This window comes from Protopterus annectens, chromosome 16.part0 (genome assembly GCF_019279795.1).
Source record: "Protopterus annectens isolate FY-2018-M chromosome 16.part0, PAN1.0, whole genome shotgun sequence".
Classification (NCBI taxonomy): domain Eukaryota; kingdom Metazoa; phylum Chordata; order Ceratodontiformes; family Protopteridae; genus Protopterus; species Protopterus annectens.
The window spans coordinates 510,251,786-510,279,659 of NC_056750.1; the positions used below are offsets into that span (position 1 = coordinate 510,251,786).

General features: G+C 43.1%; 1 protein-coding gene across 1 annotated transcript in view; it reads right to left on the reverse strand.

Annotated features, from left to right (window-relative positions):
• Positions 1–785: 785 nt before the first annotated feature.
• LOC122790614 (nuclear pore complex protein Nup98-Nup96-like) overlaps positions 786–27,874 on the reverse strand; it is a 194,321-nt gene continuing 167,232 nt past the window's right edge. Inside the window, exon 5 of the mRNA XM_044058140.1 lies at positions 786–3,303. Coding sequence (XP_043914075.1) covers positions 3,086–3,303 — 218 coding nt within the window. The 3' untranslated portion in view covers positions 786–3,085. The remainder of the gene's footprint in view (positions 3,304–27,874) is intronic.

Sequence of the window (27,874 nt, forward strand, 5' to 3'; positions counted from 1 at the left end):
GAACTTATCTGCCAAGCAATGGAACAGCACAAGCTGTTAATCACTAAAAGCCCGCAGACAGGAAAGCTCTGAAGGGCTTTGTACTCAAACCTGACTTTTAGTCTGCCCACCTCGAGCTGACTGGTAGGATGAAAGGTGCCCTGAAAGCTTTGGATGCTTACTAGGATACAACCCATACAGACAAGGCTACTGCAGCTATGATCAAATGAACATTAAAAATTTCCTTATTTTATTCTTAATTCATAAAAAAATATCAAGCAAGAGATATTCCTTTAAAAGACTTGTCTACAATTTTCTATCACAGTTTGAACTGTATACCAAGTACTCCTATGCAACTCATAGCAGTTAACACTGTGTAACAAATAGTAGTCTATACAATATATTTCCAGACATTCCTTTTTCTGCCAGTGCAAATTTCAAGCCTCATACTTTTGTTTCATAGTGAAATACTCTGAATTTACTCTGGTACTGTGCCCTTCTGCTTTATTTATACTTACCGGACTGTAACAACCAATACAGATTGTGTTTGATGTGAACAAATGCGGCCTAGGTCATGGCTGAAAAGGGTATCTGGACCAAGCCACTCATCTGGTTAAATATTAAAAATAACTGTGGGGATATGAAAAGTTAAGTAGAATATTTTTTATCTTTCACAAATTCAGTATAATTCAATCCATCAGGTGAACAAAATAATTACCCCAGATTTTTTAAAATATTTACACTTGAGAAAACTTAAATAGGAGTCCTGAAATGTGTCAATAATCCATAAAAAGACAAGACACAAGAAAAATCTAAATCATTTATTCACAATCTGTATTAAAAACATTTTACACAGATTACATGCATGACACATTAAAGTGCCACCTTAAAAACAGCCTCAGTTATGCCAAGTGCGATTCCCCCCTAAAGAAAAGAAGGGCAATGAAGCCACTGCAAGATGAGTTAAACTGATACAGTAACCCTTCGCAGCTACAGCTTTATGTAGTCAGCAAGCTAAGAACTGGTCAAAGGTGAGCCCGACACAATGATGGCAAGTAGATGCTCAAAACTGCTGCATTTATACCTGAACTGTGGTTATTTACCTTTAAAAGCCCAATATAAATATGGGCAATATCAGTTTTAGAAAAAGCATAGGGCATTCCACGCAGCATGGGAGAACAGCACAAATGACCATCAGATTCCTCTCGACAATGTTTCAAGCAACACAGCTTTCCTCCTCATCCTGTACTTCTGGGATACGTGGTTATCAGCAAGTAAAATAACAAGACTGTGACTTTAAGGTAAATATGAGTAACAAAGTATTTGTAAACAGTCTTCATTTTCAATATTTTAAACATTCAGATGCAATTACAGGGCAAAGAATCATTTACAATCGCTCATCCATGGTTCATAAAATTAAATTTACAGAGTATGCTATTCATTTGAACCCAGCATCAGAAATAACTCACATATATTCAATAGTTTAACAAATATATTTCTTTTATCAACTGGAACCAGTGCTCTACAACAAGGCTCCTAGCAAATCAGCACAAATCCGTATCATGTACATATAAATTTGTAAATAACAAAAGCTGAAATTACTACGCTGCACTGCTTTCACAATTGGAAAATCCCAAATAACTTTGTAGTATTACACTGCAACATGCATGATGGCAATTAGAACTGAAAGGAATATTAAATTCAACGAAAAAAGATGAACACAGGAAATGAAAAGTTTCAATAAGAATCAAAAACTTAAGGGCTTGTTAACTGAACTCCATTAACTCCTCGGTTCACCAGCTGACTAGTACAGCAGACACAAACTTCACTGTTGTGAGATGAACTGACAGACATATGTTGAGGTAGGATACATGATGGGTTTGATGTAGAATTAAAAAAAAAAAACTCAGCACTCAGAGGATGAACAATGCCTAGAGTACATCAGATAGCTGCTGTTATTAAAAAATCTCTCTTGTCACAGCTGCTAGAAAAATACAATCAGGGTAGCAGTCAAAACTGAATGAAGCAGCAGCAGCAAAGTACAATCCAAATAAACTAAAATGAAAACTGTGAGACATATGCTTTCAATTTTTATTCTGCAAGGACCCAACAACCCATCAGAAGGAATCCCATTACACCCAAGTGGAGTTCAGTATTTTGCAACTTCACATGCCACTTGTTACTAATGAATACCTGAAACTAGGTTTGTACTAGTACCTTGTGAATCATGGCTTCACAGTGGATTTGCTGGAGTACTTAAAAATTGTAGGCATCTTAAAATTTACAGTGGTAGCCACCAAAACCCTGTGCACATTTTACTGCCAAATCCACAGAATAGCTGCACAATCTGCACACAAGCTGGGACAACCAGTGTTAAAATCAGCAAAGCATAGTGAACTTTGCGTTTAAAATTAGGTTTAGCTGGTGCAAACACAGCATTATGTGGATATCTTTGGGATTCTGCCCAAACAATTAAATTAAACGCACCAATTTGTGAGTAAAAGACCAGTAACAATCCAAGCACTCAGCATCAAATTCAGTGGCCATCATTTTTTTGCTGTATATTCTCCATAAAACTGAGGCACAATGAAGAGAATATTGTACATGCTTGTGCTGAAAGACTTGTGCACGGCCGAAGTACTACAGATCCCTCTTATGTTCTGCGTAAAACATAACACTTCAGTCTCATGGTACATGCAGCATAATAAGCCTCTCAATACAAAGAGAATTATAAATTTTAATCATGACTGCTTCAAAATATATACTAGCATTCAGCTGTATTCATTACTGTACAGACATTATGAAAAAAACTATCACATGAAACAGTAGCATTTAAACTGCAGTTTCAGAAGGTCTGAGCTGTAGTTTTTACCGAAGAGAAGATAGAGTTCCTTACAGGCTCCCACCAACAACCTGGGAAACAGCCTGGTTTGAAAGAATCATCCCCCACAAAGCAAAGATGCACCATTATATGGTGCCATCAGGAGTACAGCATCAGTCTCTGGGAGGGTGGAGTGTTACAAAAACCTCTGCATAGAGGTTTTTGGTTAATTCTCCAAGTACAAAGCAGATGTGTTGCGTAGCTCACTTTTTAGCCCTCATGGTATCACTGACTGCTGACAATTAGTTCTCTTAGATAAGACTGTGTAAGACTATGGAGTTCCTCTAAGGCATAGTCCTCTGGCATAGGTAGGCGTCCAATGTGAGGTGCAAGCAGTTTAAGAGGGACACGTTGAGAATCAGGAGCATAGTCTGGACCAGTTTCAGAGCTGTGCTGCAGGATTAAGACCACTCGTAATATATTTGCAGTACGCTTAGCAATATCTAGAAAAGAAAAAAAAACAACATTTAAAATGCTGACAGCAGTACTCCTTTCCTAGCTACATTATGAGAACAGACATTTCTGATATGTTCTAAGTAGCCTGCTCAATCTTATTCTCTCTGTCCAGAATATTTCCTGCCTCCTGCTGATGACCAAGGTACCAAACCCTTTAACTCTTTTCTAGCTACAATATATAGATACAGTAGTGTTTAGTGATCAGTCTTCCCTTCGGAGCAGATACCACAATTCAACTTCTTAAACTGAAAATCTCAGAATTCTATACAAACATTGTATAAGGAACATGCCATAATACCAGACTTACAAAGTCAGCACATTGTCAGTAATACAGAACATCTGGGCTGTCCAGTCTTGCAAAGTATTGGGCTAGGTCATTTTTCTTTAGTAAGCATACCCCAGAATGTGAGGCAATGAAGTTTCCTCATGCCTGAATACAGTAGCACTAGTCCCCCGCACAACCAATGTTGGCAGGTGCTCACTTCAGTTTCTCTAAATGAGTAGCATCCAGCTCTTGCAATATGCTAACAGTGAAAAGCATAGACAGCTGTATGAAACTAAACTTGTACTACAGAGCACAGGATGGTGGGAAGGAGGCCTTACTACCAAAATGACTTCTTCCTCAGAATCTACTATTATGAGGAGTTACTTGTGCAGCTATACTGTCAAACTCTGGGACAGTTAATCTGGCAATAATTCACAACTACTTATTTTTTCAGCTGCTCCCGTTAGGGGTCGCCACAGCAGATCAACTGTTTCCATTTCTTCTTGTCCTCTGCATCCTGCTCTGTCACACCAACCACCTGCATGTCCTCTCTCACCACATCCATAAACCTCATCTTAGGCCTCCCTCTTTTCCTGTTACCTGGCAGCTTCATCCTTAGCATCTTTTTCCCAATCTACTCTGCATCCCTCCTCAGCACATGTCCAAACCAACGTAATCTTGCCTCTCTGGCTTTATCTCCAAACCTTCCAACCTGGGCTGACCCTCTATTATACTTATTCCTAATCTTGTCCATCCTCGTCACACCCAGTGCAAATCTTAACATCTTCAACTCTGCCACGTCAAGCTCTGACTCCTGCCTTTTTGTCAATGCCACTGTCTCCAACCCATATAACACAGCTGGTCTCACTACCCTCTTGCAGACCTTCCCTTTCACTCTTACTGGTACTCGTCTGTCACAAATCACTCCTGACACTCTTCTCCACCCACTCCATCCTGCCTGTACTCTTCACCTCTCTTCCACACTCACCATTACTCTGAACTGTTGATCCCAAGTACTTAAACTCATCCACCTTTGCCACCTCTACACCCTGCATCCTCATCACAACATATGGGTTGATTACCATGTGGCAACTATCCAGAAGGGAGGCAGATCACCAAAAGATCTCTTGGAAGAAAGTGTCAAAGCTTGACCTCCTCTCTGGCTTAGATATCTATCATGTAATGTCTTGTAAGAAGCAAGTGAATTATTCCAGATCACTAACTTTGGCATTTCCTGAGCATGTGAACTTCTAAAATATGCATAAGCAGCAGCTCTAGTGCAGTTTGCTTTGATAGGTCAATTCCAGTCTTTCTGGGTTTACCACAAGAAAGGCAATACAGTGAGGCTATCAACATAGAAATGGTTTGTTTAGACAAAGTATCCAGTGATAAAGATAGATGAGGTTTTAAGTTACCTAACATCCCTCGTTTTCTTCAGGAAAGACCATAATAAATTTATAGGTAACTGAAGCATAACACAGGCATCTACCTGTTTTGACAATGTGGGAAAGAACACTGGTAGCTGAATGGTTAGATGCAATGAAAAAGAAGTGACTATCTTAGGTAAGGTCAGTCTTCACTGAAACTCATCACTGAAAAAAATGGCAAAAGAGTTTTGGGATATCATGATGCTCAAGAGATCCTGATGGCTGCCACTAACAATGTTTTCCAAAACAAAAGCTTTAGAACCACTGTTTCACTAGGTTAAAATGGACCTTAAATTGTTTTTCGGCATTAAATTTGATCAAGGTGGAGATCCTGAACAAACTAGTACTATGAGGGGTAGAACTTCTTTATTATAGTATCTGAAGAAGGTTCCAAGTAATATGATTAGTGTGTGAACATATTAAAGCTGTCACCACCAGTCAGTCCCCAGAAATAAGTTATCCAGGATATTTAGAGTCCGAGGACAGAGGCAGGTGAGCATGCAGGCTGAAATATTGGCAAATGTACCCTGATCTAAGACTAAGATGGCTTTATGTCACGCATGTATCAGAGATAACCTAAGAATGGGACACAATAAAGGATCAATCATGTGCTTATGAGAAAAAATAGCCTCTATTCCAAAAACAGCACAATTTCCAAAGTGAATGGCTCTTCTTTTCTCTCCAAGTGTCTAAAAACAATCAGACCTCTCCCAATGAGGCTTGAGTCCACTTATTCTTTCCTGGCAGACACTTCCAGGAATCATGGTGACAAGAACCATGTGGAGGAGCTGTCATTCATGAAGGCTATTCTTGTCCTCACCAATACCCTGGTTAGGAAAACATTCTGCAGTGCTTTCATCCACCAGCTGGGTGGGAGAAGAAAACTATCTGCATCACTGCGGGGACCCTCAATTTCTTCCCCCTGCTTTCTTCTGTGCATTCTCTAACCACCAGATGGCAGCTTGGAGGACAATCCCACCCCCAGAGTGCTTAGGCAATGCCATCTATCCTCAGAGGAACTGTAGCAGTATCCGTCCTGTTCACCCTGCCAAATATGTCAATCACCTGAGTCATTAACTGACCTCACTTCACCTGGGCCATAATCAGGGCTTTATCCCTCTACACTACCACAGCTAGCATTTTCAAGTTGAAGAGCATTTGGTCTCCAAGTATACTAACGGCATCAGGAAAAAAAATCTACATAAGCAATCAGCTCCACATCCCCTAAAGCACAAACTGGGATACTATAAGGGTGGAATGAAGAACTGAACTTGGTGCAGAGTTGAAAGTACTCTTAACAGGAAACTACATTGGAAGCCATGTCCTATAACAGTATGGTGTGACAAAGGTTGCCAAGGCCAATATGAAGCAATCAAGATTAGATATGCCCTGCCACAGTGCTGATCAAAAAACACTATAGAAAAGGAAGGTGCATAAGAAAGTTCTGTATCCCTGGAAGAGAGAAGTCATCCATTTTTCAAGCAAAAATGCTGGGAGGCGTGCAGTAAAATGTTAGACTGAAGACATTGCAGATAGATTTAAGAGACCCCCCCCCCCCCCAGCTGTAATTAAAAACCTTCCTTATTTGCCTGTTAGCCCATGCTAGTGTCTTGTTGAACGAAACGGCAACCTGGACATTTGTACAGCTAGTTATGGTCCTTGCCCAGATGAACAATGACTCTCTGCAGAAAGGGCAGGGCCTACATTTCACTTTTACAGTTCAGATACCATATGACTAATGTAGTGTTGCTCTTTATCAGCAAGGTTCCCTGGAGTATGATTATCATGACTTGTTTACAGTATTTATATACCTGTTTCCCGTTCAATACACAAAAAGAAATTTACAATACGAAACAGCACAGCTTATACTTCCACCTGCAGGAAAAGTACAGTTTTGTACCTATCATAAATGTAGATGTTCGAGGATCTCCATTGCTGCAGTCCTTACATATGGGTATTCCGCTGTCCACAATCGGCCCGAATACCAAAGGGCTAGAACCGGCGTTGGTCATCGGCGCCCGAGACTGACGTCAGTATGTGCCAGTACAAATGCGCATGACCGACGCCATAACCTCAGTCTTTCTTGCCTCAGATGTCAGAATGCAAAAAACACCACCCAAACCCCAACCTAAAAAGAAAAGGGGGAAGGAGGGAGGGAAAATTGGACTGCAGCAATGGAGATCCTCGAACATCTACATTTATGGTAGGTACAAAACTGTACTATGTTCTTCGTCTCCCATTGCTGCAGTCCTTACATATGGGTAGAATCCCAGAGCAACGGAAAAAAGGGAGGCTGGCCAACTAAATAGCATTAGGGGCTGCTAACATGCCCTGTAAGATTGCAGTGGCAAACCCAGCCCTAGACCTAGAATAAAGAGGTAAATGATAATGCTTTGTAAAGGTATGTACAGAACTCCAAGTAGCTGCCTCTAGAATGTCTTTAGTAGCTACCCCTCTCAAAAAAGCAGTAGAGGTGGCCGTAGCCCTAGTAGAATGAGGCCTGATCCCAACTGGAACATCCTTGCCATGATGAGAGTAACAAAAGCAATACAATGGCCAATCCACTTGAAATAGTCTGTTTCGAGACAGCCTTCCCTCGTGAAGTCAAAGCAAACGAAACAAATAATTGTTGAGATCTTCTGAACTCTTTGGTTCTGCTCAAATAATACCTTAACTGCCTATGTACATCCAAAGAATGCAAAACTTTTCCCCTTCATTTTGGGGGTTAGCATAAAAAGTAGGCAAATGTATAGATTGGTTCAATGCCACATTATAAATCACTTTAGGCAGAAAAGTAGGATTAGTACGTAAGGAAACTCTGTCATTGTGAAAAATCAGAAAAGGTTCCACTGCCATGAGGGCCTGTAATTCAGATACCCTTCTAGCAGAAGTAACAGCCAATAAAAAAGCAGTCTTCCAAGACAACAACTGCAATTCAGCTGTAGCTGCAGGTTCAAAAGGAGGCAGAGTCAGCTTTTCCAAAACAAAATTAAGATCCCAGGTAGGAGTAGGAGCCCTCCGTGGTGGTCTTATATTCTTTGCCCCTCTAAGAAACTGTTTAACCAATGGATGTGAAAATAAAGGAGGGTCACAATCATAGTGAGCAGAAATAGCTGCAGCATGCACTTTTACAGAAGAGAGGACAAACCCTTGTCCAATAAAATAGTCAAATATTGCAATGTACAACTCAAATTAGGCAATTTGACATCAAAGCCTTTAGCTGAACTCCAAAGAAAAAATCTCTTCCATTTACCAGCATAAACTTTTCGAGTACTAGGACGCCTGGCTTCCAAAATAACATCCAAAACTTGTTGAGGGAGCTGAAGGTCCTCCTTCTCTAAAACAGAATGCCAGGCTGTCAGGTGTAGGGATTGCACCCTGACATTGAGAAAATGATTGTTTTCCTGAGACAATAAGTGAGGAATCTGTGGTAATGGCCAAGGTGTTCCATGAATTAAGCTCCTCAACAGAGGGTACCAATGCTGACAAGGCCAATCCGGTGCTATAAGGATCATGCAAGGTTTGTCCCTCCTGACTTTCAACAGCACCTTTGGAAGAAGAGGCAAAGGAGGAAAAGCATACACGTGAAGGTTGCTCCAACTGAAGGATAGTGCATCTATTTTCCAGGCTTTTGGATGAAATAGCCTTGTGCAAAACAGTGGCAGTTGGAAATTCAGAGAAGAAGCGAACAGATCTATGTCTGGAGTTCCCCAAGCCATGGTCAACTGAAGAAATACCTGAGGGTCCAATTTCCATTCGTGAGGATCCACAATCTGTCTGCTCAAACATCTGCTAAAGAATTTTGTGCTCCTGGCAGAAACTGTGCTCGAAGAGTGATGTGCAGATTCAAAGCAGTTTCCCATAACAGCATTGCTTGTCTGCAAAGAGGGTAAGAATGAGTTCCCCCTTGCTTGTTGATGTACCACATGACAGTTGTGTTGTCTGTTCGAATCAACACCAGTCCTGGTTGAAGTAGGCTCTTGAATCCTTCCAAAGCAAATTGAACTGCCAGCATCTCTTTCATGTTGATATGCAAGTGAAGTAGCTCTGGGGGCCAAAGGTCTTGAATCCATTTTCCTCTGAAATGAGCTCCCCAGGCTGACTCCGAGGCGTCTGTCGTCAATATCTGACTTGCCTCTGGTTGGGTCACAGAGAGCCCCTTGTTGAGGTGACATTCCTGGGCCCACCACAGAAATTCTTTCTGAATGCAAGGTAGAATCCGAATGACAGTGTCCAAATCGTGGCTGTGTTGAGTCCAAACGCTTTTGAGATACCATTGTAGCTTCCTCATATGCAGTTTGGCATTGGGAAGTACTAGAATGCAAGATGCCATGAACCCCAAGGCTTGAAGGACTGTCCTTGCAGTCAGCCTGGACATTACTGATAGCTGTTGGAAGTATAGGTGAAGATTTCTTTGTTTGTCCGGGCTAAGAAATGCCATCTGAGCAGCTGTATTCAGTCTTACACCCAGAAAACACATCTCTTGTGAGGGTACTAGACTGGACTTTATTTCGTTCACAGACTACCCTAGGCATCTTAAAACTGTCATTACATACTGCAGATGTTGAAGAAGTTCGTGCTTGCCTTGAGCCAAAATCAAACAGTCGTCCAGATAAGGATAAATTTGAATTCCTGTTAGTCTGAGAAAAGCTATTACTGGAGCCAGGACTTTTGTGAATACCCTGGGCGCAGTAGACAAGCCAAAGGGCAATGCAGAGAACTGATAATGCAAATTCCCATTCCGAAATCTCAGGAATTTCCTGCAACTGGGCCTGATAGGAATGTGAAGATAGGCCTCTGAGATCCAGAGTCACCATCCAGTGATCTTTGCCCAGCATAGGTAACAGCTGTTGCAGTGTTAACATCTTGAATTTTGGAATTTCCAGAAAGGTGTTTAGAATGGACAAATCCAGAATTGGTCTCCAAGTATTTCCTTTCTTTGGCACTAAGAAAAGACGGAATAAAACCCTGTGCCTCTTTCTACAGAAGGTACTTCCTGTATTGCTCCCAACTGAAGCAGAGAAGAAATTTGTGTCTGTGCTTCCAGTCTTTGCTGATGAGGCACATCCGGCATACCTTTGAAAGGAGGGAATGTGTGAAAATAAAATTTGTAGCCTCGATTTATTATGTCCAATACCCATTTGTCTTGGGTAACCAAATGCCAATTCCTTTTGAAAAGTCCCAGTTTTCCTCCTAGAGGAGCTGCCAGCAAGGCAGAGTCCGGCAGCTGAAGACACAGGTCATTGGGTCTGTTTCCGAAAGGACTGACCCCTGCCCTCCCCAGCAGAAGGGGTAGAAGAACTCAAAGACCTAGAAGTAACAGGGCCCTGAAAGGAAGCCCTACCTCTACCTCGCCTCAACCTGCCTCTAGATTGATAATCCGAAGAGGGGAAAGACCATCCCTTAGCAGGCCAATTCCTACTGAACTTAGGGGCTGAACCTGTAAAAGTCCTTAACTGTCTGCATAGACTTAGCTTTTTCCTCCATTTTTTCAAAACTGATTCTACTGGAGGACCAAAAAGAACATCAGATTGTAGAGGAGCATCCATAATTCGAGCCTTAACATGCTCTGACAAGGTCTGATCTTTAAGCCAGGCATGCCTGCGAACAACTGAACTAGTAGCAGCCACCCTGGAAGAAGCCTGTAAAGCATCAAAACCACACTGCAAAGAATGCTTACCAACTTGGTCTGAAGCATGCACTAAATCCTGAAGCTCCTTACATTCAATACCTTCAGCTAAAGCATCTACTTTACATTTCAATTGGCCCAGCAAATAATTTTGATACCTGAGCATATGAAACTGACAATTTAAAGCTCTCATAGCCAAAGTAGAAGAGGTATACAGTTTTTACCCCACCTATCCAGGGCCCTAGCATCCTTGTCCAGAGGAACTGGATTCCTAACCACAGAAGCCCTAACACCTTTGGGGCCTTGAGTAATAGTTTCTGGATCAGCCCTAGGACTCTTATATAAGTACTTGTGAGCTTCCGGACCCTGTAGTATCTATCTGGTTTAACCCGGGCAGGAGGCAGAGAATCTGGGTTAAGGGCAGCCTCAGAAAATACATCCTGAACAACATCCAGTACAGGGGGAATAGCCAAGGGCCTATGCTGAGGCAAAAACAAGAATTCTCTTAACCTTTTATGAGAATCAGAATAATCCTGGCCCTCCCATTTGAAATGTTCCCTCATGGAATGCAAAGTCTCAGAGAAAGAAAAATCTTCTGGAGGGGACGCAGAGGGAGTAGTGTCCTCAGCCTCTGAATCAGAATAGGGAGGGAAATCCTGAAGTTCTTCTACAGAGGAATCTGACTCATTGGAAGACTGAACCAAACCCTCCAACTCTGTCTCTACCCTGGGCCTCTTTCAGGGGGGCATAGAACCCCTAATTAAAGTAATCAAATCTTCAGCCATCTTTAACATGTGCTTCCTAGGAGCTGGACCCTGGGGACTAGCACCAGCAGAGGCAGACTTAGACTTAGAATGTGGGCTTTGCTTTGAGAAGGAGGAGGCCTAACTACCCTATGAGGGGAGGGAACCACTGACATCAGAGAAGCACCCTCAGCCTGGCCTAACACAGGAGAAGCCACTTCCTGTAGTAACAAAGGCTCCCCTTGAGACTCAGGTAAACTTTCAGAAGGAGCCGCTGAAGTAGTCAGTGGTTCTACAGAACCGGCGTCCGGAGTGGACGACTCATCCTGTTTGGACCGCAAAGACTTTTCTTTGCGTTTCTTAGAAGAACCAGTCGTCGGAGAATCCGACGGCATGTTGTAATTACGTTTACCAAACACCAGCCTAGCACAGTCCAACCGACGTTTAATAGTACGCTTGTTAAAAGTAGCACAAAAGCGACACCCAACAATGTCGTGCTCAGGCCCCAAACAAGGAATGCAGAGTAAATGGTAATCCCTATGAGGAATCTGTTTCCCACAAGAAATACAGTTATTCACTTTTTCTGACATCCGTCAATACTGAGGCAAGAAAAAGACAAAAGTGTCCCCAACGGGGTACTTAGCCCAACTTGGTATCCGGTCTGAAACTCGAAAACCGACAATTCCAGAACGCCGAACGGCACTTGCAAATGCTGCTTCTGCTTAGGACCACGCGGCAAGAAAGACTGAGGTTATGGCGTCGGTCATGCGCATTTGTACTGGCACGTACTGACGTCAGTCTCGGGCGCTGATGACCGATGCCGGTTCTAGCCCTTTGGTATTCGGGCCGATTGTGGACAGCGGAATACCCATATGTAAGGACTGCAGCAATGGGAGACGAAGAACATTCAAAGTTAAGCTTGGATTTCAAATCAGAATAGAATAAGAGTAAATATAGCACTCCTCCAATATAGGTCTATAAACACTACAATTCAAAAGTCTTCTAAAAGACTGCTCAGATGAGCAAGCCCAAGTCAGGGGAAAGTAGGTGGTTCCAAAGGAAATGGAAGAGAAAAGAAAGCCTACCAGATGTATGAAGATAAGTGTCTGAACAGCTAACAATTGCTGACATTATGACCAGAGGAACTTTGCTGGGGCACAGGGTCACTGCAACACCTTTAGATGTATGGGGCACAGGGTCATTGCAACACCTTTAGATGTATAGGACACAGGTTGTGAAGAGCACAGTGGGCAAAGACCAAAATTTTAAAAATACAGCTGGGAGTAATCAGTAGCAAGTGTAGGCAGGTCTTACCAAAAAAAAAATGGCATTATACAACCTGTATGAGATGTTCTGGTCAACAAACTGTCTACAGAAATCTACATCTCCAGAACAAGTCAGATCACAATCTGAAAGTCCTATTAAAGCAATCAAGATGTTCAGTATGAATGCTTTTAGAGCAAGAATAAAAATGCATCCATTTTCATGTCAATGATGTGAAGGGTTCTCTCCTTGGCAGACAGGTTCTTCTTTTAGAAAAGCTCTAAATTAGATTTATAAGTGAAATTCAAAGAGGATGTCATCAGAAACTCTGATGGTAGCAGTGTGTAAAAAGAAAAAATAATGAGAGCTTTTGAGACGTTAAGGCCATTACACCAGATCCTTTGTGACAAAGGCCATTACACCAGATCCTTTGTGACAACTGGAAGGGGAAAGAACATAGTAAGTCTATGGTTTGGCTCCATAAGCTTCATGTGCAGTTTTCCAGGAGGACCCACTGAGATGCAAAACTGTATGAACCCCTGAGTTTACTAGTTGCAATGTGATTGCTTTTGTTTCATAACAAAAAAAGTACAGTTTTGTACCTACCATAAATGTAGATGTCCGAGAGGAATGCATCTGCAGTCTTTACAAATGGGTTGTCCTGTCGTCAGGCAGCCCTTCGGTCGGCCGGATTCCAAAGTCTGGGTCTGGCTTCGGCTGGTGTCGCACTCCACCCGACGTCATTGCGGCAGTTATTCGGGTATAAAGGCATCAGCCGACGCCATTTTCCTCAGTGTTTCTTGCCCCAGATGCCAGGTGCCCTCTTGGATGGCTAAATTTGGATAAATGCCAAAGATTCCAAATAGTAGAGAGCAAACACACAAAATAAGCATGTATGTACATATATACAAACAAATACACCATAATAGATCCCCCCCAAGCTAGCTGAAGATTGGCAAATACCCTAGGAGTACCTCAGAGCGCAAGGAGGGTGGGTAATCCTGACTGCAGATGCATTCCTCTCGGACATCTACATTTATGGTAGGTACAAAACTGTACTATGTCCTTCAAGGATGCATCTGCAGTCTTTACAAATGGGTAGAATACCATAGCTAAACTAGGGGAGGAGGAAATGAGAATAGATTATGGTGTAGTTAGGATCCCTTGCAAAACAACAGTGGCAAAACCAGCACGGGATCTAGAGTATAGAGGTAAGTTGTAATGCTTGGCAAATGTATGCACGGAGGTCCAAGTAGCAGCCTCTATAATGTCCTTGGTAGCCACTCCTCGTAAGAAAGCTGTGGTAGTGGCTGTAGCCCTTGTGGAGTGAGGCCTGATGTTCTCTGGAGTTTTCTTTCCATGGTAGGAGTAACAAAATCTAATGCAATTTCCTATCCATTTGGAGATTGTCTGTTTAGAAATTGGTTTTCCTTCCTTTCCTGTTGCATATGCTACCAGAAGCTGGTCAGTTTTTCTATTGTTTTTTTGTCCTGTCCAGGTAGTAGCATAATTGTCTGTGTACATCCAAGGTATGTAAGAGCCTTTCTCCCCTGTTCTGTGGGTTGGGGAAGAAAGTAGGAAGGTGGATAGCCTGATTTAAAGAGACTCTGGATACCACCTTAGGCATAAATGTAGGATTTGTTCTCATGGACACTCTATCTTGATGGAAGATCAGGAAGGGTTGCACTGCCATTAATGCCTGTAGTTCAGAGACCCTTCTTGCTGAAGTTATTGCCAGCAGGAAAGCAGTCTTCCAGGATAAGTATTGTAATTCTGCTGTTGCTGCTGGTTCGAAAGGAGGAAGAGTCAGTTTTTCTAGCACAAAATTCAAGTCCCATGCTGGCAATGGAGGTTTCCTGGGAGGTTTTACATTTTTAATTCCTCTCAGAAACTGTCTGAGCAGAGGATGCGAGAAGACAGGAGGATCCAAGCTGTATTCTGCTGAAATAGCTGATGCATGTATCTTGATGGAAGAATAGGACAGGCCTGTATGGAAGAGCTCCGCCAAGTACTCCAGGATGTTGGCTATGTTCACCAGTGTTGCATCTTGCCCCTTTGCAGTACTCCAGATGAAATATCTTTTCCATTTTGCTGCATAATTCTTTCTGGTTGAAGGTCTACGAGCCTCCAGGATTATGTCCTTAACCCTTTGGGATAAATTTGGGTTAATTGCTGTTATGTAATGTTCCAGGCAGTTAGCTGCAGAGTTTTTAGGTTTGGATGCAGGATGTTGTAGTTGTTCTGTGTTAGCAGTAATGGGATCAGGGGCAGTGTCCATATTTGTTCCCGGGACATGCTCCTCAGCAGTGGATACCAATGTTGTCTTGGCCAGTCTGGGGCTATCAGAATGATCCTCGGACGTTCCTCTTTGATCTTCAGAAGCACCTTGTGCATCAAAGGAAGTGGTGGGAATGCGTATGCTGTCAGGCTTTTCCATCTGAAAGATAGGGAGTCCACCTTCCAAGCAAGTGGGTGGTAAGTCCTTGTGCAGAATTTCTTCAACTGGTGATTGAATGGGGATGTAAACAAGTCTATTTGTGGTAATCCCCATTTTCTTGTGATGGTTTTGAAGATGTCCGGATGCAGCATCCATTCGTGGGCATCTGTTGTAGTTCTGCTTAATATGTCTGCTAGAATGTTTTCCTTCCCTGGTACATAAATTGCCTGTAACTGAATGTTGTAGCTCAGGGCCACATCCCACAGATCCAGTGCCAGCCGGCATAGAGGGTATGAGTGTGTGCCTCCCTGTTTGTTGATGTACCACATAACTGTGGTGTTGTCTGTCCTTATCAACTGGCCTTCTTGGAGAAAAGGTCTGAATGCCTGGATTGCCAATTTTACTGCCATCATTTCTTTTAGATTTATGTGCAGATGCAGCTGGTCTCGAGTCCATAGGCCTTGAATGCACTTGTCCAGCATGTGTGCCCCCCCAACCGAGGTCTGAGGCATCTGTCGTGATGGTTTGTCTTGGTTGCCTTTTGCAGAAGGGCAATCCTGTGTTTGATTGGCAGGCCTGAGTCCACCATAAGAACTCTTGCTTCAGGCATGGGATCATTGGAATTTTGGTTTCTAGGCTGTGCTTGTGCTGGGGCCACAAATTCTTTAGGTACCACTGTAGCTTTCTCATATGCAGCCTGGCATGAGGGACCAGTATTATGCAGGATGCCATGAAGCCTAGAGCTTGTAGCACTTTTCTTGCAGTTAGATGGTTCTGCTTTGTTAATGTCAAGAAGTAGAGAGGAAGTTGCTCTTTCTTTTCTGCAGTTAGAAATGCCATTTGTTTTGATGTGTACAGTTCTGCACCCAGAAAGGTTATTCTTTGGGATGGAATCAGCCTTGACTTTTTTGTATTGACTGTATATCCCAGGGCTTGAAGCAGGTAGATGACTCTTTGTAAGCCTTCTGCTAGCTTGTTTTTGTTGTCCGCTTGTATCAGGCAGTCGTCCAGGTAGGGATAGATTTGAATCCCCTGAAGTCTGCAATGAGCGATTACTGATGCCAGGCATTTCGTGAACACTCTGGGCGCAGTAGATAAGCCAAAGGGCAATGCTGAGAATTGATAATGCTCTGATCCTGCAAGAAATCTGAGGTATCTTCTGCAAATTGGTCTTATGGGGACGTGCAGGTATGCCTCCTTGAGATCTAGAGTTACCAGCCAAGACTCCTTGCCCAGCATGGGAAGAAGCTGCTGTAGGGTCAGCATTTTGAATTTTGGAACAATGAGGAATGTGTTTAAAGCGGACAGGTCTAGAATAGGCCTCCATTTGTTTTCTTTTCTTGGTACCAGGAAGAGTCTTGAGTAAAATCCCTTTCCTTGCTCCATAGATGGTACCTTTTCCACAGCTCTCATTCTTAATAATTGAGATATTTGTTTTAGAGCTTCTGCCCTTTGAGTAGGAGGTAGGGTTGGCATTCCTCTCTTTGCTGGTAGAGTATGGAAATGGAACCTGTAACCTTGGTCGATAGTTTGCAAAATCCATTTTTCTCTTGTAATGCAGTGCCAGTTTCTTGAAAATAAGGTTAGCTTTCTGCCTAAGGGTGCTTCTAGTTGTTCCCTGGTAGGCGGTGCCACCGCCAAGTCACTGTGATTGAGTTGTTGTAGTGGTGGTGGCTGTATCTGTGCCTCGTTGGTTGTTACCCTGCCACTGGCGACCCCTGTAGGCACCCCTGGATTGGTTTCTGCCTCTAGAGCGCCTATTCCTGCCTCTTTGTGCCTTAGAGGAGTCCGGAAAGGACCAATTCTTGGAGGGCCAGTTCCTGCTAAACCTTGGAGGTTGAACTTGTAAGAAATCTTTCACTGTTTGCACAGATTTTGCTTTTTCTTCCATCTTTTTTAGTACCTGCTGTGCAGGGGAACCAAATAAATTGACCTTGTCCATGGGTGTATCCAAAAGCTTTGATTTGACATGGTCTGGTAATGCCTGTTCTTTCAACCATGCATGCCTCCTGATAACTGTGCCAGTCATGGCTGATCTAAAGGAAGCCTCCAGTGCATCATAGCCACATTTTAAAGAATGGTTACTAACCTGCTGTATGTTATGTACCATTTCTTGAACATACTTTTTATCTAAGGATTCTTCAGAGGACAGCTTTTTAGTTAACTGGTCAAGCATAAACTCTTGATATTGAATCATATGAAATTGGCAGTTCAAAGCTCTAGCTGACAAAGTAGCAGAGGTGTAAACTTTTTTATCCCATCTCTCTAAGGACCTGGATTCCCTTTCAGAGGGGAGGGGGTTTTTAGAAGAAGTAGCTGCTATAGCTTTAGGACCCTGGGAGATAGTCTCTGGATCTACAAAAGGAGCCTTATATAAGTGGTGATGAGTGTCCGGGACCCTGTAGTACCGATCGGGCTTAGCAGGGGCCGGAGGTAAAGAATCAGGAGCAGTGCAAGCATCATTAAATGCATCATCAACAACAGAAAGAACTGGAGGTATAGCTAAGGGCCTATGCTGTGGCAGATGTAGAAAGGTCCTAAGCCTTTTTCTAGAGTCTGAGAAATCTTGGCCCTGCCACTGAAATTGTTCCCTCATAGCATGCAAGGTTTCCCCAAAGGAAAATTCCTCAGGAGGAGAGGCTGAAGGGATGGACTCCTCAGCATCAGAGTCTTCGTAAGGAGAATAAGAAGCCTCAGGAGGGTCTGTATGTTCTGAGTCATCAGAGGAATCATCTGTGGATACTGGCTCAGGGGCTCTGCTCTAGGCCTCTTTTCTGGAGGAGGGAGAGAGGCCCTGTCTGGATGAGGCTGGGCTCCACGAATTAAAGAGATGAGATCCTCAGCCAAAGAAAGCATATGGGAGCTGGTGCTGGGCCTGTGAGAGGGGGGCTTGGCAGGCACAGGTTTTGATGCTTTGGCTGCTTTTGCCCTGGCAAAGGCCTTAATAGACATAGCTGGAGGAGGCCTAGCAGCTCCACGTGCAGGGGTTGAAACATCCAGGGGAATGGTGTCTGATAAATCCTGTGAAACTGCAACAGAAGGTTGGATTTCAGAAGCCGTTTCTACCAGGTTAGAAGAGGCCTCGGTAGAAGGCATGTTATCGGCTGAAGAAAGAACCGCTTGCTCGGTTTTGGCCGAAACAGAGACACTCGTGGTTTGCTTAACCGCGGTTTCGGCCGAAACCGCGGACCGCGAGTGTCGGTCCTTTTCTTTGCGTTTTTTGGTTATTTGCGTAGTTGGAGGATCCGACGGCATAATGTAAGCAAAATCGGAGCCGAAAATCTGTTCGGCAAAGTCCGAACGACGTTTAAGCGTCCGCCGGTTAAAAGAAGCACAGGCTAGACAAGCTGCTACGTCGTGGTCTGGGCCTAAACAATGTATGCAATAGGAGTGGAAATCTTTATGAGGTATTTGTTTCCCACAAGATAAACAGTTATTAACTTTCTCTGACATCGGCTGAGGCAAGAAAGAGTCCCCAACGGGGTACTTAGCTTTATAGAAGTCTTCGAAGTAGTATTCGGTAGTAGTAATCTCTGGATCTGACCGACCGGCACTTGCGAACAGCTTCTGCTTCGGGCACCACGCGGCAAGAAAGACTGAGGAAAATGGCGTCGGCTGATGCCTTTATACCCGAATAACTGCCGCAATGACGTCGGGTGGAGTGCGACACCAGCCGAAGCCAGACCCAGACTTTGGAATCCGGCCGACCGAAGGGCTGCCTGACGACAGGACAACCCATTTGTAAAGACTGCAGATGCATCCTTGAAGGACATCCAAACATTCTGAGACTGCAAAATCCAGAAAGTACAGTTGTGTACACTTACCATAAATGTAGATGTTTGAGTGTATTCACTGTTGCAGTCATTACATTTGGGGTAATCTGTTGGCAGGTTGCCCTCAGTCGGCCTGAATATCAAAGTCTTGGGTCCTGTGACGGTTGCGGTCTCCTCTTCCATGACGTCAGGGGTATAAAAAAATGCATCCGATGCCATTTTATTCAGTTTTTCTTGCCCCAGATGTCAGGTGCCCCCCAAATGGGGAGCAAAAATTTATATAAAAATAAACATTAAATACATAAATGCACTTTTAGAAACAAACTTTACCTTCAACTAAAAGCAAATACCCACAAAGGCTTTTGAGTATAGTGAAGGAAAGAAGAGATATAGAAAGGGGGATGGCGGATGGGTAACCCGAACTGCAACAGTGAATACACTAACATCTACATTTATGGTAAGTGTACACAAATGTATTATGTTCTTCGTGTTCCACTGTTGCAGTTATAACATTTGGGTAGAATCCCAAATCTATGGATGGGAGGATGGAACTAAACAGCATTAGGAGCTGCTATAAGGTCCTGCAGGACTGCAGTGGCAAAGCCTGCCCTGGATTTGGAGAAGAGGGGTAAATGATAATGCTTTGTGAAGGTATGAACAGAGCTCCAAAGTAGCAGCTTCTAGAATGTCTTTTGTTGGGACCCCTCTGAGAAAAGCTGCTGAAGTAGAGGCAGCCCTGGTGGAATGTGATCCGATTCCCTTGGGCACAGGTTTACCATGGTGCAAATAGCAGAAACAAATGCAGTGGCTTATCCACTTACAAATAGTCTGCTTTGATATAGCCTTCCCCTCTGACCCTGCAGCAAATGCTACAAGTAATTGCTCAGACTTTCTTAGAGATTTGGTCCTGTTTAAGTAGAATCGTCGTTGTCTGTGTACATCCAATGAATGTTAGCAGGTGAATGGTCTGGTTAAGCGCCACACTGGTTACCACCTTAGGCATAAAAGAAGGATTGGTCCTGAGGGACTCCCTGTCCGGGTAAAATGTAATAAAAGGCTCCACTGCCATGAGAGCCTGTAGTTCTGAAACCCTTCTTGCTGAAGTGACTGCCAAGAGAAAAGCTGTTTTCCAAGATAGAAATTTTATACCCGCAGTAGCTGCTGGTTCAAAAGGAGGCAGGGTGAGTTTTTCCAACACAAAATTGAGGTCCCATGCAGGAGCTGGTGATCTGGCTGGCCTTACATTTTTGGCCCCTCTAAGATACTGTTTAAGCAGAGGATGAGAAAAGAGGGGAGGCTCTGTGTTGTAATGAGCCGAGATGGCAGAGGCATGGATTTTTATTGAAGAAAAAGATAGGCCCTTGTCAAGCATCTCAGTCAAATGTTGTAAAATCAAAGGAATATTGGGCTGTGCTGTCTATTCCTTGTGCTTGGTTCCAAGCACAGAATCTCTTCCATTTATCAGCACTCTTTCTGGTTGATATGCAGATGCATCTGGTTTGGGATCCATTTGCCCTGAATGCATCTCCCTGCCAGGTGGGCCCCCCCAAGCATAGTCTGATGCGTCTGTAGTTAGGGTTTGGGTGGCAGGGGGTAGAGTGAATGACAGTCCCTTGTTTTGGTGACATGTCTCAGCCCACCAAAGAAACTACTGTTGTAGGCAGAGAATGAAAGGAATCTGTTTCTAGACTGTGACAATGTTGACTCCATAAACTTTTTAAGTACCATTGAAGTTTCCTCATATGCAGTCTCGCATATAGAATTGGTAGAATGCAGGATGCCATGAACCCCAAAGCCTGTAGATTTTGTTATGCAGATAACTGGGCTTTTGTTGCCATTTGTTCGAAGTATGTTGTCGGTTGCCTTTGTTTGTGTGGCGTGAGGCAAGTCATCTGGGCAGTTGTATTCAAGCTTGCACCCAGGAATGTAATTATTTGAGAGGGTACCAGCTGTGATTTATTTTCATTTATGGTGTACCCTAGGCATGCTAGAAGTCTTTTTACAAACGCCAGATGTTGAAGAAGAGTGCCATTGTCCTCTGCTTGAATGAGACAGTCCAGATAAGGATAAATTTGAATGCTTCTTTGTCTGCAGAATGCAATTACTGGTGCCAGGCACTTTGTAAAGACCCTGGGCGCAGTAGATAAGCCAAAGGGCAGTGCAGAGAATTGGTAATGCAAAAAACCTGCTTTGAAGCGGAGGTATCTTCTGCAAGTTTCCCTTATTGGGATATGCAGGTATGCCTCAAGTCTAGAGTTACTAACCAAGCATTCCTGCCTAGCATAGGCAGTAGCTGTTGTAAAATCAGCATTTTGAATTTTGGAATGTCCAGGAACGTGTTCAAAATCGATAAGTCCAGTATTGGACGCCATGAATTGTCTTTTCTGGGTACCAGGAAAGGTCTTGAATAAAAACCTTGTCCTTTTTCCTTTTCTGGTACCGGTTGAATAGCCCCCATATCCATGAGGGCCATGACTTGTTTCTGGGCCTTTGCCCACTGGTTTTGTGGCAGATCCAGCCATCCGTTTGGAACTGGCAAAGTATGGAAATGAAATCTGTACCCCTGGTATACTATGTTTAATACCCACTTGTCATGGGTAATTAACTGCCAATTTTGAGCATGAAGTGCTAGTTTCCCCTCAAGGAGGCTGCCAAAAGATAAGTGCTTGGTGATGGTAGAGGAAAGTCATTGAGACTGCTTACTGTAGGGCTGTGCTTTGTTTCCTCAAGATTTGGAGGTGGAGGCACCCTATTGCTTTGACCTGTATGAACCCTGTGATTGGTATCTGGAGCCTTTTGAGCGCCTGGATTTGCCCTGAGTGGCTGTGTTGGACACAGGAAAGAACCAATTTTTAGTAGGCCAGTGTCTACTGAACCTGGGTGGCTGCACTTGCAAGAAATCTTTTACAGTTTGCATAGATTTAGCTGTCTCTTCCATTTTCTTTAAAACCTCTTCTGCCTTATTACCAGAGTATCACACTGCAAAGGAGCATCCAACAATTTAGCTTTAACATTATCAGGCAGATTTTGCTCCTTGAGCCAGGCATGCCTTCTAATCACAGATCCAGTAACGGCGGCCCTACAAGAGACCTCCAAGGAATCAAAACCACATTGCAAAGTATGCTTTCCAACTTGTTCTGCTGAATGCAATAATTCCTGGAACTCTATTTTCCACACAATCAGAAATCAACATAATTTTCTGTTCCAGTAAGCCCATAATATGCTGTTAATATTTAAGCATATGAAACTGGCAGTTTAAAGCCCTGATTGCCATGGTTGCAGACGTATGAACCTTCTTACCCCATCTATCCAGCGCCCTGGAATCTCTATATGGAGGAGTAGGATTTTTGGCTGTAGAGGCCTTTACACCCTTGGGACCCTGAGAAATAGTCTCAGGATCAGCAGCAGGATTTTTGAAAATAAATTTGTGGGAGTCAGGAACCCTGTAATATCTGACTGGCTTACCAGGAGCCGGAGGCAGGGAATCAGGAGCCAAGCTTGATTCCGAGAACACATCATTCACAATGTCTAATACAGGAGGTATTGCCAAATGCCTATGCTGAGGAAGGAGGAGGAAATCCCTAAGCCTCTTTTTTGACTCAGAGAAGTCCTGACTCTCCCAGTGAAAATGTTCCCTTAAAGTATGCAAAGTCTATCCAAAAGAGTAATCCTCAGGAGGAGATGCAGATGGGATGGATTCCTCTGCATCAGAATCCTCATAGGGTGGAATAGAAAATTCCTGATCATAAGAGGAATCAGAACAAATGGAAACCTGATCTTAAGATTCATAATCAGTGTCTTGCCTAGGCCTCTTAGCACTTGGGGGGGTTGGGAACCCCTGATCAATGTAATTAAATCCTCAGCCATTTTCATCATCTGTTTTTTAGGCACAGGGACCTGAGCACGTGACTCATGCGTCGGTTTTGTAGACATAGTTGTTGTTTTTGACCTTGTTTTTGTTGCTGGTGTCGGTTTAATATAAAAATGTTGAGGCCTGAAAACACCCTCAGAAGCCTGTGCCTGCTCAGCGGCTCCGGACCCATCCGAGGAGAGACATCTGCGGGTTCAATACTCTGGGATACTCGCGGCATACCGGACTCCGAATGGGTCTCGGTAGAGGCCTGCGACTCAAAAGTAGTGGGTATCAGGGGCTGCAAAAGCGCCTCACTGAGTATCAGCGACTGGTTTAGGAAAAGCTTCGTTGTCGGTTTTTGACCTCGACGGTCTGCCTCTGTCTTTCTTTGCATTTTTTGTGAACTCCAGTAGTTGGATTGCTAACTGATGACATTTCAGGATAATTAAATCTTGAACCAAAATATTTAGAAGCAAAATATACCGACGCTTAATAGTGTGTTGGTTAAATCTAGCACAAAACAGACAGCAAGGCACATTGTGATCTGGGCCTAGGCAAGGAATACAGTACAAATGAAAATCCTTATGAGGTATTTGTTTCCCACAAGTAATGCAAATATTAACTTTTACTGACATCGGTAAGGAGCAAGAAAAAGTTTCCCCAACGGGGTACTTAGCTTTAGTTTAAAGACTTCGGTTCTGAAACTCGAATATGAAAATTTCAGGAGTCGGCCGACCGGCACTTGCAAACTGCTTCTGCTTCAGGCACCGTGCGGCAAGAAAGACTGAATAAAATGGCGTTGGATGCATGTTCTATACTCCTGACGACCTGACGGTATGGAAGAGGAGACAGCAGCTGACACAGGACCCAAGACTTTGATATTCAGGCTGATGGAGGGCACCCTGCCAGCAGATTACCCCAAATGTAATGACTGCAACAGTGAAATACGAAGAACATCTGCTTTTAGAAACCGTATTCAAGAAGGTCATGAGGCTAACTTTGCTCCATCCAAGACAATGTACAGACAACTGAAGTATTCTTTTAAAATTGCTGTCTAGATAAAGATAAAACTGAATATCTTTGCTACTCAGGAATGCAGTAATTTGATCCAGATGTTTTGTGAAGACCCATTTGGGGGTGTCAAAGATAACAATATACTGGAAACGAAAGTAACCTAACAGGAACATAAGGCATTTCTTGTGAGCTTGAATGATGGGGGATGTACACGTAAACATTCTCTATCTATATTCAAAGGAGACACACACGCTAACAATCCAAATGTAGAAGAAAAGGTATACAGGCAGAATACCATAAACGTCTGAAACCTGAAAGGTCCAAGACTGGTCTCATTTGTTACTCTTAATACGAACTACACACAACTTCAAACAGAATCCACAAGCCTGACCACAAGGGACATGGTGAATATCTTAACTGTAACCAACAAAAAGCAAAGCACAGAACTATGGGCTAACAAGATTAATTTGTAATTTGCTGTTCCACTCCCTCAGTCTCCATTTGTCTGCTATGCAATGCTGAACAAGTTATTTAATCAGACTGCTCTTGGGTCACCAAAGGAGAGAGAGAGAGAGAGACAGACACGTGTATCAAACTCCCAAATAACAAATTTTTATCCATTCTATAACGGACATTAATTAAGGGACGTTATGCAGACAAGAGCTACGTCATTTTCCTTAACATTAAATGGTCTGAGAAAGTCGGCGGATCTGAAGGAAAGGTTACTTCTTGCCTGATGTTGCTCTGAACAACTGCTTTAGGCCCTTCTAACCTTGGTAGGCAATAAGACACTTGTGCAAATATGGCTTATTTCTGAAGACCGATAGTGGCAACAACTAAAGATCACAAATTGATTCACTCATATCACTTGGAATCTTCTTTGTTGGTAACCACAGATGAGGATTTTATCCTTTACATTTCATTAGGATCTACATCCTCTTCCAATTGGTCTATGGACCTGCAACATGGAGACACCGTAATGTATGTTAATTGCACTTCTATGACTCTTACAAAGACTTTATATTCTGTGAGAAGCTCCAGAACGCACACTGAAAATGAACCAGGCACCATTTGGCTATCAATAGCATCTACTGCCAAACCTCCATAAGGAAGCCATTATAAATGCAGCCTTTTTTTCTGGCACATAATGCTGGTTCAACAGCTTCATGGAATAGAATGTTTAAAATTATGACAAAAGTAATCTTATTTGACTCTGGTTCTGGAGTCTAAAGATGTGTGAAGTTGTTTTTCAAAAGATTTGAGAGAAAATACATTAAAACTCATCAGTAAAAATGAAAATGATGATACCAGCAAACTACAGAGGAAGAACCATGAGTCTTGTCCCTTTACAAAGATCGCCCAAATAAATGTTAAGTCTGGAATTGAAGGGGATAAACAGCAAGGAAGCAATAAATGTTTAACTCTGAAACTTGACAGGCTTGTTTAATGTTCTCTTTAGACATCTGCCATTTGCTGAAGGACACAAGCTTGACACACTACACGAAGAGAAAAAAGCAGTAAGGCCTATTGAGCACTTGCAGGAAATTTGAGAGATAGCGAAAGTAACAGCAACAGCTAAGCAGTCACACCATTTGGATTAAAGTCTTATACTGAAGGATAGAATGAAAAGGTTAAGTTGTGAATCTAAAGAGCTTTGGAAAGCAAGGAAAACCTAGATAGGGAGGATGATGTTAAAAGTAAAATGGCAGATTGAGTCTTTGGCAAACCCCATCCACAGTGCTGAATCAGCCAAAAAAGATGTAGTTACTGGAATACAAGATGAAATACGGGAAAAGTACAGTTGTGTACCTACCATAAATGTAGATGTTAGAGTGTATTCACTGTTGCAATCATTACTCTTGGGTTATATCCTGCTGGCAGGCTACCCGCAGTCGGCCAGAATTCCAAAGTCTAGGTCTGGCGTCGGTTACTGTCACCTCTTCCTTGACGTCAGTGTGCCAGGGGTATAAAAGATGCAGCCGACGCCATTTTCTTCAGTTTTTCTTGCCTCAGATGTCAGGTGCCCCCAAAATGGTAGGCTAAAAAATAAAATGCCAATAATTATGCATGCGGTAAAATAAACCTTTCCTTCATCTACAAGCAAATACACCACATAGGTTGTATAAGATAGAGAAGTATAAAATGTAGGCAAATGAATGGTTTGGTTAAGGGCCACACTGGACACTACCTTAGGCATAAATGTCAGGTTCGTCCTTAGAGAAACCCTATCTGGATGGAAAATGATGAAAGGTTCCACAGCCATGAGTGCCTGAATCTCTGAAACTCGTCTTGCAGAGGTTATTGCTAGGAGCAGAGCTGTTTTCCAAGATAAAAACTTTATATCAGCTGTATTGGCTGGCTCAAAGGGCAGCAGTGAGTTTTTCCAAGACATAATTGAGGTCCCATGCAGGTATTGGGGCTCTCCTTGGAGGTTTTATGTTTTTGGCCCCTCTAAGGTATTGCCTTAGCAAAGGATGGGAAAAAATAGGAGGTTCCGTATTGTAATAAGCTGAAATGGCAGAGGCATGAATCTTAATTGATAAAAAGGATAGGCCTTTGTCCAGCATCTCAGTTAGGTATTGTAAAATCTGAGGGATATTTGGCACAGATGTGACAATTCCTTGTGCCTGGTTCCAAGCACAGAATCTTTTCCATTTTTCTGCACAAGATTTTCTGGTACTGGGCCTCCTGGCCTCCAAAATAACATCCATCACTGCTTTAGAGAGAGTTGTGTTTTGAATGGTTACATTATCCGCCACGCTGCCAGATTTAGGGTCCTGAGTTGGCTGTGCAGAATCTGATTGTTTCGCTGGGTCAGTAAGTGAGGAATTAGAGGCAATGTCCAGGCTGGGCCTTGAGACAAACTTTTTAGGATTGGGTACCAGTGCTGGCGTGGCCAGTCTGGGGCAATCAGAATCATTCTTGGCTTCTCTTGTCTGACCTTTAGGAGCACCTTGGGGAGGAGAGGCAGAGGAGGAAAGGCATATACTGTTAGACTTTTCCAGCTGAATGACAGAGCATCCACTTTCCACGCTTGCTTGTGATAAGTCCTTGTGCAGAATTTCTGTAGTTGGCAGTTGTGAGGGGAGGCAAATAGATCTATGTCTGGGCATCCCCATTCCTTTGTTATCATGCTGAAGACTTGTGGATCCAGTTTCCACTCATGGGGATCCGTGAGGTTTCTGCTTAGTTCGTCTGCCAGAATATTGTTCTTTCCTGGCAGGAATTGTGCTTGCAGGTGTACTTGATAAGTCAATGCTGTGTCCCAAAAAGTCATGGCTTGCTTGCAGAGGGGGTAGGAATGTGTGCCTCCCTGCTTGTTTATGTACCACATGACTGTAGCATTGCCCGTCCTCATCAATAGTTGTCCTGGATGGAGTAGATCCTTGAAAGCTGCCAGGGCATTTTGAACAGCTAGCATCTCTTTTTGATTGATCTGTAGATGCAATTGGCTTGTGAACCATGTGCTCTGAATACATTTTCCTGCCATGTGTGCTCCCCAGGCATAATCCGAAGCATCTGTTGTTATTGACTGCCTGGCTGTGGGTAGAGCGAATGGCTGTCCCTTGTTGAGGTGACAGGCATGTGCCCACCATCGAAACTCCTGTTGCAGGCAAGGAATGAGGGTAATTAACGCTTCCAGGCTTTGACGATGTTGAGTCCAGACACTTTTTAGGTACCACTGAAGTTTCCTCATATGCAGTCTGGCATATGGGATTAGCAGAATGCAGGATGCCATAAAGCCCAAAGCCTGCAGAATTTTTCTTGCAGATAACTGGGTCTTTGTTGCCAACATTGTGAAGTAAGAAGTTAGTTGCCTTTGTTTGTCTGGCATGAGATAAGCCATCTGGGCAGTTGTATTTAAGCTTGCACCCAGGAATATTATCTGTTGAGAGGGTACTAGTTTTGATTTCTTTTCGTTTACTGTGTACCCTAGGCAAATTCATAATCTTTTTACAAACGTCAGATGCTTTAGTAGAGTGTCCTTGTTCTCTGCTTGTATAAGGCAGTCGTCCAAGTAAGGATAAATTTGAATTCCTGTTTGTCTGCAAAATGCAATTACTGGTGCCAGACATTTTGTGAAGACCCTGGGCGCAGTAGATAAGCCAAAAGGCAGTGCAGAGAATTGGTAGTGCATTGAGCCAGCTATGAAT